The sequence below is a fragment of the Vidua chalybeata genome, chromosome 14 (assembly GCF_026979565.1).
Source record: "Vidua chalybeata isolate OUT-0048 chromosome 14, bVidCha1 merged haplotype, whole genome shotgun sequence".
NCBI classification, from domain to species: domain Eukaryota; kingdom Metazoa; phylum Chordata; class Aves; order Passeriformes; family Viduidae; genus Vidua; species Vidua chalybeata.
The window spans coordinates 7,383,618-7,402,353 of NC_071543.1; the positions used below are offsets into that span (position 1 = coordinate 7,383,618).

The 18,736-nt window shown below is 48.6% G+C and overlaps 2 protein-coding genes across 2 annotated transcripts in view; one reads left to right on the forward strand and one right to left on the reverse strand.

The window, feature by feature from the left end:
* MTMR1 (myotubularin related protein 1) overlaps window positions 1-1,378 on the forward strand; it is a 40,373-nt gene extending 38,995 nt beyond the window's left edge. The window contains exon 17 of the mRNA XM_053955513.1: window positions 404-1,378. The gene's annotated coding sequence lies outside the window, so the exon portion shown is untranslated. The remainder of the gene's footprint in view (window positions 1-403) is intronic.
* A 234-nt stretch (window positions 1,379-1,612) lies between these two features.
* Window positions 1,613-18,736, reverse strand: part of CD99L2 (CD99 molecule like 2) — a 30,927-nt gene continuing 13,803 nt past the window's right edge. Inside the window, exons 2-11 of the mRNA XM_053955515.1 lie at window positions 16,293-16,358; window positions 14,242-14,280; window positions 12,719-12,814; window positions 12,419-12,499; window positions 11,399-11,491; window positions 9,701-9,763; window positions 8,660-8,695; window positions 8,471-8,584; window positions 5,935-6,000; window positions 1,613-5,499 (exon numbers count right to left, since the gene is read on the reverse strand). Coding sequence (XP_053811490.1) covers window positions 5,435-5,499; window positions 5,935-6,000; window positions 8,471-8,584; window positions 8,660-8,695; window positions 9,701-9,763; window positions 11,399-11,491; window positions 12,419-12,499; window positions 12,719-12,814; window positions 14,242-14,280; window positions 16,293-16,358 — 719 coding nt within the window. The 3' untranslated portion in view covers window positions 1,613-5,434. The remainder of the gene's footprint in view (window positions 5,500-5,934; window positions 6,001-8,470; window positions 8,585-8,659; window positions 8,696-9,700; window positions 9,764-11,398; window positions 11,492-12,418; window positions 12,500-12,718; window positions 12,815-14,241; window positions 14,281-16,292; window positions 16,359-18,736) is intronic.

Consider the following 18,736-nt stretch of genomic DNA (forward strand, 5'->3'; position numbering starts at 1 on the left):
TGCAAAAGCGATGACTGGATTAGCTTGGGCATTCTGAGATTTTTAAAGCTTGGATTTTTAAAGCTAAACTCTGAGAATTTGGTTTTGCTTAGAAGAATATCAGTTATTTCAGCTGACTGGCTGCATATCCACCAGTTTCAGCACAGCTCAGTGAGTCTCTGATGTGCTGGGAGAGCTCTGGGGGAGAGTCCTGCTGTCCCATGTGTCAGCACAATGGATGCATTGGTACATACTTAGCATAGAAATATTCAGAGGTATTATGTAGCTCATATGGGTTAGTTAGAGCATAGCTTCACACTGAAGGGATGATTGTTTTTTTACTCAGTCTGCTTCCTGATAATCAGATTTTTTTCCTATTGATTTAACAACTAATTCTGTCCTTTTTTTTTTTCCAATAACACAGTATTGAACTAGGCAAGGGACGAGCAGAATCCTGTTCCCTGTCTGCACCTTGGACAGAGCTATTAACTTCTGGTTCAAACACTAGATCTTCTGCTTTGGTTTTTGGTTTTGACTGCTATAAAGAGAATGTGCAAAGACAGCAAGCAGTTACATTTGGCTTGCAGGATTTTCCTGTTGTCAGCGGCATATGAGAGGGGGTACAACCTGAATCCAATGTCCCAGAAGGGGATGAAGCCTTGGTAACCAGTTGACACATTTTTGCTTGTAAAGTGAGTTAAGTGAATCATCAGCATCGGAGACTATGCCATTTTAAGTCCTGTTTCAGAGCTGAATTTACACTCCTTTCCCCTTTGTAGATAAGTAATTGTTTTGTTGTTTCATTAAAATGGAAGGCTTTAAAAGCCAGTAAATACTCCTAACTGCCTGGTTCTGTTCCCTGCAGAGGCAGCCTTCTCAAGGAGTTAGAGCTTTAAACAAGAAGTGTTTCATTGCTTTCATTTTCCAGGAGAAGCTGTACTAATTCATGGGCTCTATGTAGTAACACCAAGAAAAGCTGGTTCTCTGGAACCTGAAAACAAGGAATCAAGAGCTCTCATTCATGTGCACTAAGCCTCACAACAGAGGACACAGTAAAATGGGCAATTCAGACTATTCCCCAGGTGAAACATTTATGGTAAAAAGCAAAAAGGAATGTCCATTTGCTCAGACTGTATCTGCTGAACTAAGAGGGTATTGATAGCTTTTAACTGCCAGATCTTGGGCAGCTGGGAGGAAAGAGTTAAGAAACATGAGTCAGAAATAGTTTGAAATATAAACCACCTTTTTTGACTTTGAGACTGAGCGTCACATCATTATACAAAGGCTAGTTTGCACTGCACAGGAGATTTATCCTACTGGGTGTGAAAATGTAAAGAAAACTGCAGGAAACCTAGGGCACTGCCTGAAGTTTAGCTGCTGCTGACCTGAGGAGAGAATGAGAATGTGTGTGCATGCAAATACTCAATTTTTAGCATTAAAGTTTTCATAGTGGTATTTGTTTTCTCACAGTTTCGATTTTTTTTTAAAGGAAGTCTTCAGTGTAGTTAGAGATGATGTACCATAAGGATATAGCCAAACGCAGCTAATTTCCAGTGTAAAAAAAAAAAACCAAAAAAAAACAACAAACAAACAAACAAACAAAAAAACCATACAAAAAAAATCAAGTCTAAAATGTCTTTCTAGTCAACTTGGTTTATTTTGTGTTTTCCAAAGGTAGTTAAATTCTGTTTTTCATCCCCCCCGTGACCCTTACACGCACATTAACAAAATGTATTTTGTTACAGCGTAACATTCAACCTTCATTTGGTACAGGTCACTTCTTCAGCAGCAAGGAATCTGTCCTGCTTCTAGTTAGAAGCACTCAAAAGAAGGAGTTCTCCAGTTTCACAACCCTGTTGTTTCTGAACTTCATTTGTTCCTCAACCTCATCTGTTAGAGAAGCAATTTTTAAAGCCTAAGCCTGCCGACTCATTCTCTTTCAGAATCTGAAACAGTATTAGGGACTAATTCCACTTTTATCACAACAAATGAGTAGTTAAGGATGACAGTGGAGCACTTGTAAGGGTTCATTAGTGGGATTGCTTGAAAATGACTGAGTTTATAGTGCCAAAAAGATCTGAAATTTGTGTCAGAGTATTCTCAGCTGAGGAATCTGAAATGAAGTACTGCCAAAGTAAAATGCAAGTAATTGAAAGAATAAACATGAAAAGAGCCAGCTGAATTCTTTCAATTCTCTCTTTTCTCTGTCAAACCTTTGACAAACCTTTTCTGAATCGTTTTATTGCCATTTAAAATAGTTTTAGAAGTGAGGTGTCATGAGAAGAGCTCACAGCATACATAGTACAAAAACTCTCAGGACATCCGTATATATAGGTTTTGGACTCATTTAAAAAAAAAAAAGCAAACCAATTTCCTAGTGGTTTATTGCCTTTTTTAATAAAGGACGAGAAAGTTCATGCCATGTATACAGAGCTTAAATGCAGGATTTTTTAAAAATCCATATCCCAATTTAAAGTGAATAAATAGTAATTAAGTGAAAGTAGAGGTCAGCGCTGGGTCACCTGTTCCAGAACTTGGATCACTACTAAGAAAATACACACGAAACCTCTCTGTTGCTATAATGCCTAAAATATAGATGATATAAACTCACTGTTTTTCAGAGACTGGTGGCAGTTCAGATGGAAGAGAGGACAAACAGCAAATAAAAAAATCATTTGAGCCTTTGCTGACATTTATCACTAAGACTCTGACTTTTGTTCAGTTTTGAAGAGAAGGCCAAGCCTAATTTCTCTACTGCAGAATTTGCAAGTATTTTCCTATTTGAAACCCTAGAGAAAGAAATCTTGAATTCTGTCACTATTCACTTTGGAACACTTCTTTCACTGTGCATTTATGGATTTCCACATACCTACACACTACACTAAGTTTTAAGTAGTCACCAACATTATAGAAGAGCCTTGAGCAAAGCAGCAGCTTCTGAGTCCCAAAAACTGGGGTGGGTTTTCCAGTGAAACAGCTTGTTGGCTTTCCTTGTTAAATCTGTGACCTGTAGGATTTTGACTTTTTGATTTAGACTTGTGCTCCCTCTGTGCCCTGGTGGAAGAGTTCCCAGAGGAGGGGTAGGTGCTGTACTCTTTAAACCACACTGACTATTGACACCATCATTGGAAAAGTGAGAGGAGAAATTATGGGCACTAGATCTAAGCTGGGAAAACAGCTTCTAGTCATCATCAATGCCCTGTTGTAACACTTCATCTACAATAACTTACAGAAAACACATTTCATGCTACAGCTTTCAAATGTGTTTGGGTAAGAACAAAAAACAAGTGCTGGTGCTTGGGACTGGAGATACACAAACTCAGCTGTGTGGCTTAGCCAGCATCTGAGCTCCTGCTGCCAATTCTGCAGAGCACACTTCCTCCATGAAAACCCTTCTCTGGGAGTAAGCAAACAGTGTATCCCATCTCTTTCCTGTGCTTCCATTATCTGAGCCAATAATGAACATTTCTTTCCTATTCCAGACATTCATAAAACAAAGCAGCACTAGTTCAGAGCAGTATTGTTGTAGCCTAAGCATTCTGAATAGTTGTGAGGCACCTTATAAACCACTGTAGCTGTTTTGCCAGAGCTAGTATAAGGCTTTAAAAATGCAAGTGTTAAAAAGAGCATAAAGAATTGTGCAGCTATTGCAAAATACTTAACCAAGTTACTAGGCAATTTCATTCCAAATGGAGCTGTTAGACAGCAATGCTCCTGGGCTGATTCACCTCCTGGCAAGGCCTTCTGGAAGTCATGTCTACCTGAAAGCTGTGAATTTGTACATCTTACTGAAAGGCTTGGTTTTCTTAATACACGCTCATAAAATACGGAATTTGCAAACCCGTACAAAATGCTCACAATCAGGTTTGTATATAAATCGTGAGTACTTCTTACACCATGTAAAGTGAAATTTCCTTCACTTGAGAGCATGCTTTTTAAGCAATCATTGATTTGGAAAAACGTACTGGAAAGTGGCAGTTATCCGTATTTTAGCAGCAGTCAAAAAGGTTGCTGGGGACGGATTAGAAATTGAAACAGAAATTCTTGCAAGATGGTGAAGGTCAGGTGTAGGCAGGCAGCAGTTCAGCAGCGTGGCAGGGGCTGCGTGTGCACGGTCCCAGTGCAGCCCAGTGTCCTGCTGAGCACCACTCACAGCCCAGTGCTTCCAGGCAGCTGCAGGAACCCCATGCAGGACAGTGATGGAGGATTTGTCCTCTCAGGAGGTACTGCCTATTTTAAAGGTTAGCCAGTGACACAAAGAGCGAAGCTTAAATCTTTTTTCTGCCTCTGGGAGCATTCCTGATAGTTGCTGATAAACGAAGGAATGGACTGTGTCTTGTTAAGCTTGAGTTCTGTTGTACTGAGCATTACAGTCTTTGTTTATGTTCTTTTGGGTTAAATCAGTCACTTGTTCTAGTGTGACTGAGATCTGTACCTGTCCTTGAAAGCCTCCATATGCACACAGCTTTAATTTTGGTGACAGCGTAGGTATCTCAAGTCACAGAGACAGAATGACAGAATCACAGAATGAACTAGGTTGGAGAATACCTTTGAGATCATTAAGTCCAACCTATGACCTAACACCTCCTCATCAACTAAACCTCATCAAACTAAGCCATGTCCAGTCTTTTTTAAACAAGTCCAGAGACAATGACTTCACCACCTCCCTGGGCAGACAATTCCAGTACCCAATCACTCAGTGAAGAATTTTTTCCTCATGTCTAACCCAAACTTCCCCTGGCGCAGCTTAAGACAAATTGTATCATTTCAGTTCCATTCTGATGTGCAGCACAGTGGAGCATTCAAATTTTTGGTAAAAGTGAACACTGCCCACACTACTATCCACTGTATTAGTAACTTGGTGTGAAAATCAGGTCCTTTGGTTCGAAGCCGAGCGCTGGGTGGTGGTGGTGAAGCATCCTCAACTCCTGGCTTGGGAGCAGGGAGTCACCTGGCTCAGCCCAAGGCCCCACACGAGGACCAGGCACTTCATTTTAGGTGTAGCTACACGAAGGACTGCAATCCACCCTCAGGAAATGTGTAGCTTTGTCCCCACCATTGGAAGTGACACTGCCTGGAGCTGAAGGCAGAAGGTGGCTGGAGGCGCTTTGCAGAGGGCTTTGCAGGGTTTGGCTTTGGATTGCTATTTACAGGCACTTCACTGTCCTCATACCTGTAAGCTCCTGAAAACTGACCACAGCTGAAGTACCCTCTGTGGATTTCCATCCAGCTGCACACCAATCCTACACTACTACTTCGATGTAAACATAAACCTCTTCACAAAAAATAAACACATGCTACCAGTCTAACCCTAAAGCCTAGAGCAATAAAAAGCCAGTTCAAGCCTAAATACACATTAAATAGCTTTGGAGTCAAATTAAATTAAAAGCTAAATTACAAGCATGTAAGATCTCTGTTGCTGCTGACTGATTATTTTCTAGCCCTGGGTCACGCTTTATATCTTCGCACTGTCTTGTTTTGGTGGTTCTGCTGACTGCGTTTCCAGGACAGAGTATTTAACTGGGGAGAAAGAAAAAAACCCATGAGTACAATAGCACACGATGGAACCAGGGCACAAGCAACGGGGGCCCAGCACTGGCTGATTGTATGTGACACTGGAAAAGCCTTTGCAGCAGCTTTGATTGTCTGTCACTGAAAGAAGGATCACGCTTCTCTTGTGCAAGACTCTCAAAGGCTGGATACATGAAAGCTAAATGTTAACTGCTATCGTTTGCAGCACGAGCTCCTTGGGCTCTTACCAGGCTTTCCTTTGTGTGCAGTAAAGGGGTAAAGCACGGTGGTGGGTGTTTCACAAAAGCTGTAGCATCACCTAAGCGGTGCCATCATCAAAGGGACACAGCAGCTGCGTGCAGCACCGGGGACTTTAAGAAGTCCCTCAGTAAAGCTGTTTTTGTGGAGGGATGCAGGCAGGGGTAAGGGATACAAGGCTCTCACCCTGGGGTTCCTCGCTTACGACAGCTTCCATGTTTTCTCCTTTCACGTACTCTGCGTTGAGTCCCTCTGAGAAGTACAATAAACAGAGTGAGATGGGAAGGGTAGAAAGTAAAATTATTTGCTTTGATGCCTTAAAAACTCTGATAATGGGCGTGGAGCTGTAACAGCCCAGACGCCTTTCTGAAACCTCTGCAGTGACAGCAGCACAGAAGACTTTTGCAGCCAGTAAGGTAACTTACAGCCAGCGCTGAGACTTGCTGCGTTGCAAAGTGCCCCTGGAGCTCCAGCAGCAGCTCTTTTGTCTGAGGCTCCTGCTTCATCTTTACCACGTGAGACAGCCCAGCTAATTCCTGTCTAAGGCGCTGAGCTCTGAGGAGTGCGGGAGGGGAAGGGAGGAAGGCTTCCTGGACAGGACTGCTGTGTGTGGGGGCTGCACCTCAGCACAGAGATGTGCCACAGCCTCATTAAAACCTTAAGTTATGCAGAGCTTCAAGAAGCAGTTCAGAGCAGGGCTGTGGTGATGAAGCAGGGTCCCAGTGGGATGTCAAATCGCAAATAAGTCCCTTCTTTAAATGCAAAGAAGTTTCCAACATTATCAACAAGTGGAGCCGAGGCCATGGAGCAAGGCTGGGCACTGGTGAGCAGAGGTGGCTGCAGGAGGGTGGGCACCAGAAAGGGGTGGTCCACCTCAGAGCTGGAGGTGAATTAAGCCAGTCTGGGGTGTGCCATGGACCTCAGGTATCCTCAGCAGCTCCTCTGAGGGACAACTGTGGGGAAAGGCAGAGGTGGGAGTGCTGTGCCAACTGTTGCATCCATTGGAGAAGGACCAGGGAAAGGGATTCAGGTGCTGGTCTGCAAATGAAGCCTGAAGCAATCAGACCATGCAGCACACACTTTTTAGGCATCTCTAACTTGTTTGCACATCTAAATATAGCTCAGGGTGTGGCTGTGCCTCACCACCAGGTCTGGGTAGGGCTCATTGTAATCTCCCAGCGGAGGAGGGACACAGGGAACGGTGCCAGGGCCAAGCCACAGAAGTGTGGTGGGAGCCTTAGGCAGCAGTGGGGCAGCTGCTGCCTCCAAGACACAGGAGAAAAGGGTTCTGCAACTGGCTTAGAAAGCCCCCATAAAGCCCTCACACCAGCAGGGACAGTGCAAGCAGCAGCTGGCCCAGCTGTGGAGGCAGGAGAGGTACAGCTCCCATCCTGTCCAGGTACAGCGAGAGCTCAGGCACACCAAGAGGCTGAGCCACAGCCCAGGGCATGGCTGGCGAGTATGAGGTGAGGTGTAAGAAAAGAAAGTGGGATGAAGAGCTCTAGGCAGCACTGTGCATATCCTTCAGAGGAATCATCAGCAAATGCTCCTCGGAAGAGACTCAAAGCTGAAGGACAGAGAAAGAAGTGAGCCTGTTCCTCCGTGCATCAAGTGAGTGGTCAGACATTTGCTGGAATAACACCAAATGCAATTTATGTTTTTCAGTAAAAAGCAGCGTCTGACAACTCTTAGATTTCTGTCATGCACTGCAATGCATCTAAGGCCTGACATTAGCCCAGCATGCCATGTCTGATGGCTTAAATTAATCCTCCTTTATAATTAACTTTAATTTCCTGCTGCCTTTCTGGGGCTTTGTGTCTCTCATCTTCCTCCTCATCAAAGCCTTTACTCCATTTTTTTTATTATTTATTCTTGCCAAAATATCATTCAAGTGGGGGGGAATATATAAGAGTGTTTCATTCCATCACATTCCTTTGACTTTTCCTGCTGATCTAATTTACCAAAATGCTGTTTGTTTCAGGCACAACTGGGAAAATAGCACGATACCAACAGAAATTTCCAACCCCAAACACCCTTTCCCTAGAGCAAATGGGACTCACAGGAGATTTCAACTGATTAATTTAAAGAAAGAGCTTGTAACTCAGCTGCTTGTAACTTCCCTCTCATAAAAAGCTGCAGGAGCCCACCACAGTCAGGTGAGTGTTGTGGGCTGAGGCTGAGAGGACTCTCCTGAAATGCTTGCACCAAGCAGCTTTAAGGGGCAGCTCAGGCAAAAGGTGTTTTATGGTAAGTTTTGCTGCTTAATTTGCAGTTTACTGCAGTGATTGTCACATACCTGCTGAGGGTGCAGTGGGCTGAAGCCCCAGATGCAGACACTGCCTCTGCTTCCTTCCTTTCAGCCCAGTCAGTTTTTACTGTTTGCTGAGATTTGGGAGGGGGGGGGGGGGGTTGGTTTGTTTATTTTGGGTTTGTTTTTTTTTTTTTCCATATTTACTGTGTTTGGTATTGATGGTTTGATCTTGGGCTGTGTTTGTGTGGGGTGTGAGGGGCAGTGTGAGCCCTGGGGGTGGCAGTGTGTCCTGGGGCTGCTGCTGCTGGTGGGTTCCTGTCTGTGCAAAGTCTGACATGGGGGAGCTCAAGGATCTGTGGCTGGGGCTTTGTTCTGCCAGATGGGGGCCCTGGGTGGAGAATGGCAGTGGGGCTCAGGGTGAAACAGGTGTGTGCTTGCTGTGTGCCCTGGCGTGCTCAGGGAAGGACTTACGCTGGATGCTGAAGCAGAACTTCTTCTGCTGGTAGGAGATGTAGCTGGAGACGGCCCCGATGAGCGCCATGGCCAGGCCGCTGGCGATGCCGGCGATCGTCCCCGTCTCTGCCACTGTGGGGCACAGAGAGAGCTTTGTGACGGGCACTCACACCACCCCTCCCCTCTCGCCATCCTCGGGACACCCACCTCCGCTGTAGTCGTTGTCGGTGTTGCCACTGGCACCTGCAGAGACACAATCCTGTCAGTGCCCCACTGCTGTGCTGCGAGGGAGGGGACACACAGGAGAGGGGTGGCAGGGCAGCCCTGGCCTGGGAGTGGGCAGGTGCCTCCATGGGCTGCAGCATTTCTGCTGCCCCAGACTCCACTGGGCTGCTTGGTTTTGCTTCTGAGGGCTTTGAAGCTGCTCCTCTCCCTCTGTGTGTGCATGGGGGGGGGTTTGTGGGATCCTCTGCATGGGACACCTCTGCCTGTGTCTGACAATTAGCCTCACCCCTCTGCTTAGTGTCAAGGGAACACCTGAAGGGCTGTCAGAGTGTTACACAGCACATGGGTGCCACCACAGGGAGGTGACTGGCTGAGCTCCATCACGTCAGGGAACCCTCAATCGGCTTGAAGTCTATTTTGACATCACCTTCCCTGGAGAAACTGGGCTGGGAGGAGAAGCTGCTCCCACTGGAAACTGCAGTCCTTGCCGAGTCACTTACATCCTGATTTATGGAAGCAGGTCATCATTGTATTAATGCCTCTGATGCATCTTGTCCTTGGCACAGGGATTTATTAAATGTTGATTAGGCTCATGGTGTTCAGCTCTTTATGTGACTGCTTTTAATATTTAATGCTGTGGATGCTTGTGAATGGCTTATCCGATTGTTGTTGGATTTCCCCCTTGTTCCAGACATCGGTGGTCATGTGGTGAAAAGCAAATGAAGGCATGTAGCCATGCATGGCACCAGGGTGCTCTCAAGGTGATGGGGAGACACACGTCCCATCTGCCCTGGTGGCAGCTGGAGCTGCAGAGCCTCCATGGAATCAAAACCAAGCATCTCCAATGGTTGGCACCAGGTGTGACCACAGAAGACAAGAACTTTTCCCTTGGCTCCAAGGCTGAGGCCCCTTTGCCCTCGCCATGGAGGTGAGCACTGTCTGTACAGGGCTCCTTCTAGGAGCTGGGGGTAACCCCGAGCCACAGCTGCTAAAGAAAATAACCACATGTAGGTCACCACTTACCCTTCTTCTTGTCTGGGCTGTAGCCACCGTCCACAATGCTGGCCAGGTCATCGTCTGAAAATCCTTTAAAAGGAACAGGGACAAGCAATGGTTGGCACCTGAGGGAGCCACAGCTGGGCCAGAGGTTGGGATCATGGGCTGCTGCATCCCCCCTTGGGAACTGGGACTGGTCAAAAAGTAGTACTGCTTCTCACAATTACCAGATGGTAACCCTGAATTACTTTAATGTCATAGAAGAGGTAATAATTTACTAGTTTAAATGCTACTGTATTATTTTTTTTAACTGAAATGAGTGATTTTTAGGAGTGATGATGACTGATAATCACAAATAACTGATAATTTAAGATTTCATTCAATGTTTTGGTGGTCAGCCTTGGCTGAGAGTGGAGGAGGCAGGAAGAAGTGGTTTGTGTGTGCCGTGGCCATGCTGCTGTGGATCAGTGAGCCCCTGCCTGCACCAGCTGGGCCTGGGGTCCTGCTGGCAGGAGCTGACCCTTATCCTTCTCAGAGGGACAGAACAGTCCAGGGGAAAAATGGAGCACCAGCACGTTTTGGTACACATGAAAAAGTTATCTTGTAGTGGACAAGTCTAATTAATGCAGGGTAAGTACAGAGAAACACGGTCTGAACAGCTGAATGAGTGGTGCTGTTGAACGTCTCAGCTCCAGTCCCAGAAGGAGCCCTGGGGTGCAGCACGGTGAGTGATGGGAGCAGAGACCCAACGGCGAGACAGCAAAAGGCTCCTCCTCTGATGCCCTGCATTGGGAAGGATTTCCTTTGCCTTAACTGGAAGAGACTGCCTTATTCATCAGCTTACCCCAAAAAACAGATTTATGGGCTTAGTAATGAGTGTGAAAAGAATGAAAGCCCTGACTATGCCAGAGCCTGGAGAGGTCCCAGGCAGTCCAGGGAGCAGCGATGCTGGGGGAAACTTGTGCTGGTTTGTGGCCAGTGCCACGTTCCAGCAGTTCAACACCTCAACCTTTCCTGCAGGAGCCTGAAAACTCAGCAAGCCCAGAATACCAAAGTGCAGACAAGTCACCTAGTTAATACAATGTAATGAAATACCTGCCTGTTAATTATGTGTGTGAGCAGGGTATACAGCCATCTCAACATCAATAAACCAGCCGTGCAAAGTCTGTTTCCCAGCTCAAGTGCTCAGGGGAACAATCCTCACAGACAAATGATTCATTCACTGGAGTACTTCAGAGATGGAAAAAGAAGCCTCCCAGCCCACAGGGTGTGTTAGGCCAGGACCTGAGCCTGCTCTAGATTTACACCTTGGCAGTTAGTGTGACTCCCAGCAGCTCATGCCCTCGGTTAAAGAGCTGTCAGGTATGGGGATGGGGGGAACTCAACCACTGCAACTTAATGCATCAGAAGAGACCCTGGGGGGAAAAAACCTGCACACACACATGGAGCAAGTTGTTTGGAAGAGCTCCCCTCTTCCAGGGACCATTAAGGAAGAGGCTCCTTCACTCCCCACGGTCAAGCTGCCTGTAGAAATGTCCCCACTCTGAGCAGGCAGGACAGGGGCAGTGGATGCTGGCAGCGGGCAGGACATTAGACCTGGCAGCACCTGTTTCTCTTTATCCCATCTCTTGGGGGGAATGGTGTCAGGCTGGGAAGGATCTCCTGCAGGCCCCAGGGAACAGCAGGGCTGGTAGCAAACAGGACAGAGAGGAGAGGTCAGCCTACCTTCACCTGGCCTTACGTCCGGCCTCCCAGTATCTTTCCTATCGTTCTTATCATCAAGGGCGTCAGCCAAGTCGAAATCCATAGGATCCTTTTCTAGAAAACAAGACCAGGGTTAGCAATGTGGTGACAGGCTGAGGAACTCTGCAATTAATTAATTAATTAATTAATCAGGGAAAAATACTGTTGAAAGAGATGAAGCTCCAGACACAAGCATTTCCCAGTTCTGCTATGGGGCCTCATGGCAGATCTTCCAAACCCATCCTGTTCCATGCCCCCACACTGCTGTGGTGGAAATACCATGTCCTTCCTGCAGGAACAGGGTCCCCCTGGCTGAAGTGCCAGGCAATTAGATAAATGAGGCCAGTAGGAAAAGTCAGAGCCAAACTGTGCCCCGAGGGCCCAGCCATTGGAAGGGAGGGAAGTGGCTGTACCATGCTCACCTGCTGGCTGGAATGGCCTGTGACTTGATTCCTTGGGAGCTATTTTCCTCTGTGAATGCTCAGTTGGTCCCCCGAGCTGCCTGGCTGACAGAGGATATTGTCTCTGACAAACAGCAGCTAAAAACCCAGTATGGAGCCAACTGAGCTCCTCAGCCGTCCCACCTGTGCACTCCTGAGTTTATTCTGATTCAAACCAAAGCCCTGCCTGGGCAGGCAGCAAAATGCTCGGCTGACAGGGTGCCCTGAGCCTGTGGGTGTCTGCCAGTGCAGTCCAACATGCCTGTGCCATAACAGGGAGCACAACCAGCTCACAGCCTTCCAGCAAGCAGGGGAACAAAAGGTGGGCCAGAAACCACCAAGGTCCCCTGGGAAACACAGGGTAATGCTCAGATGTCCTATCCTCTCTGTGGCTTTTGATACTCAGTTTTTTTTCTCGAGGTGTCTCAGGTGAGCAAACAGACCAGAGGTTGGAAATACCAGGATGAGGGCAGTGCCACCATCATGGCTCATCCCAAATCCTCCCCCTGTGCCAGTGGCAGGGCCGGAGTGAAGCAGCAGGGGCTGTGGAGATGACTCTCACCTGGGTTACGCTTAGGAGGAGCTCTTGTAGTTTTTGGCTGCTTGGTCGTGGTGGTGCGAATGACATCCCAAAAGCCGTTGTCTGAAGGGAGGAAAACAAAAAGACCAAAATGATGTTACCCTCTGAAAGGTGGGTTCAGGTGAGTGCTGTGTGGGGAAACCCCCACCCTGCTGGGAGTCTGGGGCTGCACTGGGCCAGCTCAGTGCTCTGGTCTTCACACAGTTCCAGCTGATACTGGGGGCACCCAGAGAACACTCCGGGTGCCCTGGAGGTGCTCAAGCCTGCAGGACTCCGCATTACCTGGTTTCCCTGGCCTGGGGAAGGGCTTGGGAGTCGGCTTGGCTGGTTTGGTGGTAGTCTCCACGGGCGTGTCAAAGTAATCAGCCAAATCGAAGTCTGCAGGAGAGAAGGAATTGTTACACTCCCGTTTGCGGGGACAGCACAAGGCTGTTGGCACACATCCCATTCTGTGGGTGTTGTGCAATGGTGCTACACCATTGCCAGGGCCTCCCACATCAGGCTGGAGCTGGAAAGGGCGTCCAGCCACTTTGCTGCTCAATCGTGACCTATCACAAAAGCTTCAGAAAAGCCTGGCCACCATTTCAGTCTCCCCATCCAAGCTGTGGCTGCTGCCGAGCCCCAGCAATCCCAAAGTAATTCACTTCTGGGGGAGTCCTGCTGGTGCCTGCTGCATCTCCTGAGAGCTGGGGAGATGAGAAGGGGCTGTGGAACCAAGCCAGTGGCTGGGACGCTGCTCCCTGTCCAGCTGCCTGTGAGTGACCTTGAGTTGAGCAGGGCATGCAGAGACAGGTGCCAGGACACAGGAATCTACTGCAGGAGCCTCTCAGTGCTATCATTCATCCAAAAAACACTCCCTGGGGAAGAAGCAACTGGCTGAGACAAAGCCTCAGCCTCCACATGTGTCCATTTCCCAGGGGGAGTTTACTGGCTGGAACGACCTCTCGTTTGGGCTGTGATCCAAGCACTGAAGCCCTGCGTGTGCCTCTGGCACTTGGCTTTTCTTGTCCCTACCAAAGACCATGGTGGCCAAGGAGCCAGACAGTTGAATTTACTCAAGTTTGTGCCAAGATCCTCATGCAGGAATGAGTGGATTTACTTCTGAGCCCTCCTCTGATGCAATTTATTGCAGGCTCCTCCAGCGGAACTGAGCAACCCTTCAGCTCCTGTGACCGTGCTATATTTAACAGGGACTCTTTGGCCAAAACTGAGCCAGAGGAGCTGCTGGCAACGAAACTCATGTGAATTTAAGGCAGCTTCCTCAACTGTGGCACTGCTGGGAGCTGGCCAGACAGCACATTTGATGTGCACCAACAGTAAGAGACCCATTCTCCCCTGGATGGGAAAGTGTCACCAAGATGGTACTTTGTGTGGAGGCTAGGGATATCTTGGGGAAAAAAAAAAGGAAGGAAAATATCCTCTGGACTTCCTCCTGGAAGGAAAGCTAGTAGGTGCCATGCAGACAGGAACAAAAGCTCTTGTGTAGCTGAGCAGTGATTTGTGTCTTCTCCATTAGGATACTGCAAAGTGTGCAAAATTGTGCCTTGGTTGTAAATGCTCCACTGCCACTCACCTTCAGCACAGACAGAAATATCAATATTGCATTTCTTTGGCTGCACAGGAACAGTGCAGGTGCACACACCAGCTCCAGCTTCCCCATGGGCAAGTAAAGGGGTCCCAAAGCAGCTGCTGAGGCAGCAGCACTCAGCCACACACGGGCAGCCCACGGGGGCTCACACAGTTCAATCCCACGGGAAGTGCACCCCACACTGAGCTGAGATGATGTGCATTCAAGAAGGTCTCACCTGTCCCACCTGCTGGCTTTCTGGGACTCTTGGGAGTGGCTGTGACAAAACAGATGGGGAGGAAAAGTGTTAGTCATAGGCATCACGAAATGTTACGTCTGGACTGAGAATGAATGCAAAGATTTCACCACAGCTTTCTGACACCTGCATTTGTAAACTCAGGGCACAGGGTCATAAACACCCTGCACACAATGTGTGGCCACAGGGATCAGGACAGCGCAGGGGTGAATACGGAGCCCAGTGCTCCACAGGGCACTGTTGTCTTGAGCTAAGCCAGCATCCCACCCCAGCTGGTAGAGAGCAGGGAGCCACAACAATCTGCTCTAAGGCTCCAGGATCCAGCAGCACACAGGGAAGGGCAGATGCTGTACAAAACAAAGTGGAAAACAGCAGTGAGCTGCCAATGTTTTGGTGTCCCTGGCCTGGTCAGTCAGTCCAATGACAACTTCCCATGCTGTGCTGTGCACAGGAGGTTCCCTGTCAGCTTTCAGTGATACCCTGATACCCAAATCCAGCCTCCCCTGGCTGCTCCTGGGCTAAAACAAGCTACAGACAGCCACTGGGTGGGGGGAGGAAGCAATATGGAAACCACTAACTATTAATAGTGGCTGGCATTACCAAGTATATGAATAAATTATGAGCAAGAGCTGTGGCTGCTCCATTCCCATTAATATCCATTAGACTGGAGTGGTGTTACTGGGCTTCATTTCCAGCATGTTGGTATGGTTTGATGTGACCCAACTCCAGACCCTTGGTTTGCTTTTTTCTGGGGCTGACATGAATCCAGAGTGGGATGCAGCACTTGGGGAGGCCATGGGGACAGTGCTGCCTCTCCCTTCCCTCACTGCAGGAACTCCAGCTTGGAGAACACCACTTTCCCTCCACTTGAGGTGGCCATTAGTAATTTCTAACCAGGTCTCCTCACATGCTGTATTAAAGGGCTTTTGCAAAATCCTAGATGAGCTGCATCAGCCCTGTGACCTGTCCTGATACCCCACGGCCTATCCGATGGAGGAGAGCTGCAGAGAGCACCCTCTATTCCACTTAAACTCCAAAGTAACACAGCACAAGTGTCTGTCTGTTGTTAGACTATAGAACAAGAGGTTGCAAGCACTGTTACAGCTTTCCCTTCCATACACGTGGGTATATTCTGCCTGATCCCAGAGCCTGGCATCACCCGTGGAGCAATTCCCACTGGTGCCCTGCCAGGTGCTGAGTCTGGGGACAGCCACCATGAACTGCATGGGGAATGCTGGGCAGTGAGGGCTCCTGGGTGCTGGCATTTGCAGCTCTGCCACAGCATCTCCGTGGCTGGGTAGCAAATGGAGCCAGAGATGTGTGTGGGTGCACAATGGTCTGGAGCTCAGCCCTTGGCACTGAGGTAAGGCATGTGACATTTCCCAGCGAGGGAGATGAGCCTCCTCCCATCCCTCAGCTGCTATGCTGGCAGTCAGGTTTTGTCCTTGGGGTGTAAAACACCAAAATACTGAACACTGCATGCCAGCAGTGGGGCACCCCCTGAGGAAGTGAGTTTCCTTTGACTGATGGGCTACACTGAATTGCAGTGAGGCAGAGCAGTGACCTCAGGCACCGTGTGCTTTCCAGGCACTGCACACTGCAGCAGCAGCAGGGAAGGGCCCGGCGCTGCCCCTGCCTGGCCGGGCTCAGCGAGCTGCTCTCCCAGCTGGGGGAGGGATGGCATGATGCACTGGTGCCAGGCCAACAGGGCCAGGCCTGCTGGTAGGCATTACTGAGGGAGGCAAGGAAGCCAAAAGGGCAAGTTCACTGCTGCCTCAGAGCACAGGTGTGCTGTGCCTCTGTGGTTCCAGCAGGAACCAGCAAGCAAAGGGCACCTGGTCAGCAGGCAGCTTCTCCAGGACTGTCCCCAGCACCACGTGTGCAACCCAGACCTTGTGTCTCCCAGGCAGAGAGGATAAGGCAGTTGTATCCTCTACCACCCTCCCACCAGCATCAGATCCCAAAGAACAAACTGCATCTATTAACACCTATTTGTTTTCTCCTCTTCAAAACAATACATAAATGTGACTTACGTCGCCTGGTGACGGGGTCAAACAGGGCATCTTCTAGGTTGAAGTCATCTGTGTTATCCCCATGACCTGGAGACAAAGAATCAGCACTGGCTATACTTGCTCCACACAGAGTAAATCACCTTTAAATAAGGCATGGCTAGACTTGTTTGCTCCAATTGCTTTCATTTTTTGCTGTTTTTTTCCAAGCCTGACCCAACACTGGTGATAAGGAAGACATCAGCCCTCTCCAAATGCCGTGACTGTTAAATGCAGAGCAGCCATCTCTGTATTTTCCATTTGTCTGCCCTAATGGATGTGGTATAAAGACACATGTTATGCTTAAATTTGTCAAGGACAACCTACCAATTCATCTCTTGAGCTGCCACTCATCTCTGGCTGTGCTCATGATTATATGATTGCTAAACACCATGAAAACATTGGGACAGTGCAGACAAATTCGGTGGCAAACAAAAAAGCCCTATGCCCCTCTTCTTCTCAAGCCTTCCAACATCAAAGGCTTTGCATTAAAAAGCTGCTGCTGGCTGCCAAGCACGACTTAGCATTTCAGAGGCTGCCTGCATCATTCTGTCTTGGAAACGTGAACCAGGACGAAACCCCCATCCCCATCCCAGGGATATACGTGACAGGCACAGGCAGATTTTTTTTGTTAGAGATGCCTCACTACAGCTCCAGTCCCATATCCCAGGGATAACTCAGGGCTAAATCATGTTCTCCTGCAACAGGGCCAGCTAATCCTTCCTTTCTCTGACTCTTTTTTGCATGGCATTAATTACTGTTGACTTACCCTAGTTCTGAATGTATTTGTCTTGATAAATTCATGCTTTTACATCTCGGAGCATGCTGAGTAATTAATATCCTTTGGGTTTGCTAAGTACTGCAGCACTGCAAGAGAACATTAAAATGGCTTTCCTCTTATTCCTACTGCTAAATGGATTTAGCTATTGCCACCTGAGCTCCAGCGTGCTTCATGAATAAATTTAAAGCTTTACTGACAAGGACAATAACAATGGGAAGGCACCAGTCCATCAGAAAGCAGGTATCAGCGTTTCAGTGAGAAACTTCACTGAGAGTGGTCACTAAGTACTGCAACAGCTGCAGTTCCGGTTCCTTACTCACACATCACCTCCCATCTCATCTGCCGTCTGTGAAACGTACACTCAGCAGCCCTGGGGGCGATGGATGTGATCTGTGTGCAGGGGCAGGGGCTGGCAAGTCGCTGTGGGCTTCTCCCCCCTGCAAAGGCTCGACAGTAGGCCCTGCTAGAGGGGGTGTGTAAAGAATGAGTGTCCCAGCCCACGCTGTGCTTCTCATCGAGCTGAATGATGCCAACACTTCCCTGCGAGCCTGGAGGAACGGCCAGCAGCAGGCGATGCAGGGAAAACCCGTGTGAAATCCACAGGGAGACGCAGGCGGAACAGCCCCTTGCTCAGCACAGCAGGGCTGTGTCTGCCACCCTCAGACTCCCTCCTCCCTTCCCAAAATCTTTCCCTCTTGGGCCTTATTGCTGGTGAAATACTGGCACTGTGAGACAGGCATTGCTCTCCTGCTCTGACAGCCTAGGTGAAGCCGTAGGGTTAACAAGTGTTCTGTCAGTGTGAAGGAGCAAAGTCAGAAATGTGCAAGACCATCCACAGTGCTGAAAAGCACCTGCCCAGCTCCAGGGCTTGCACAGGGGGCTGCCAAACCACCAACATCTCTGCTGAGACTCAACACACTCATCATTGTCCTGGCCAACTGCCCCAGCCTTGTCAGTCTAACAATTTTGTGCAGTCTTCCCTTCCCTTAATGGCTCTTTCCCCAGTCTTTACTGGATTTCCAGGAACTAACAGGACTCCACCATTTTTGTCTTTCTATTTAAAAGCATGCTTAAAAATAGCCAGAAGGGGAAGCCCATGTTGCATCTTTGGTGGGATGAGAAGCGTTACCAACGTGAACAAGGAAAATGTTCCATCACCATGTGAGCTGGCAGGAGGGATGTGGTGGCAGCACCAACTCGCATCAACATGCCAGGAGCCCTCCCTTCCCTCTCCCTCGCTCCCTCTGCTCTCCACGATTAAGTCAACATTAAGGCACTGACTTGCTGCACGCTGAGCCCTGTGTTAGTGCATCCTCCCCACGCTCGCCTTCAGTGCAGGAGCCCAAACACTGAGTGGAGGAGTGGACAGTTGCAGGGTGTGTGCAGCTCACACGTTCGAATGAAGGGCTGTGGGGGTATAATGTGGGGCTGCACAGAGATGTCCCCGCAATGGGGACGTGGGCCTGGCAGGGAACACAGCGTCCCAAAAAATGGGCTCTCTCCACCTGGTTTTGGGGGGCTCACTGGACCTGCCAACTGAGAAGCACTTACAACCTCCCTTTGGTGTCCGTTTGGTGACAGCTCCCTTGGCAACTTTCCCCGCAGGATGAGAGGAGGATGCCCCTTCCAAAACCACTCTCCAAAGAGC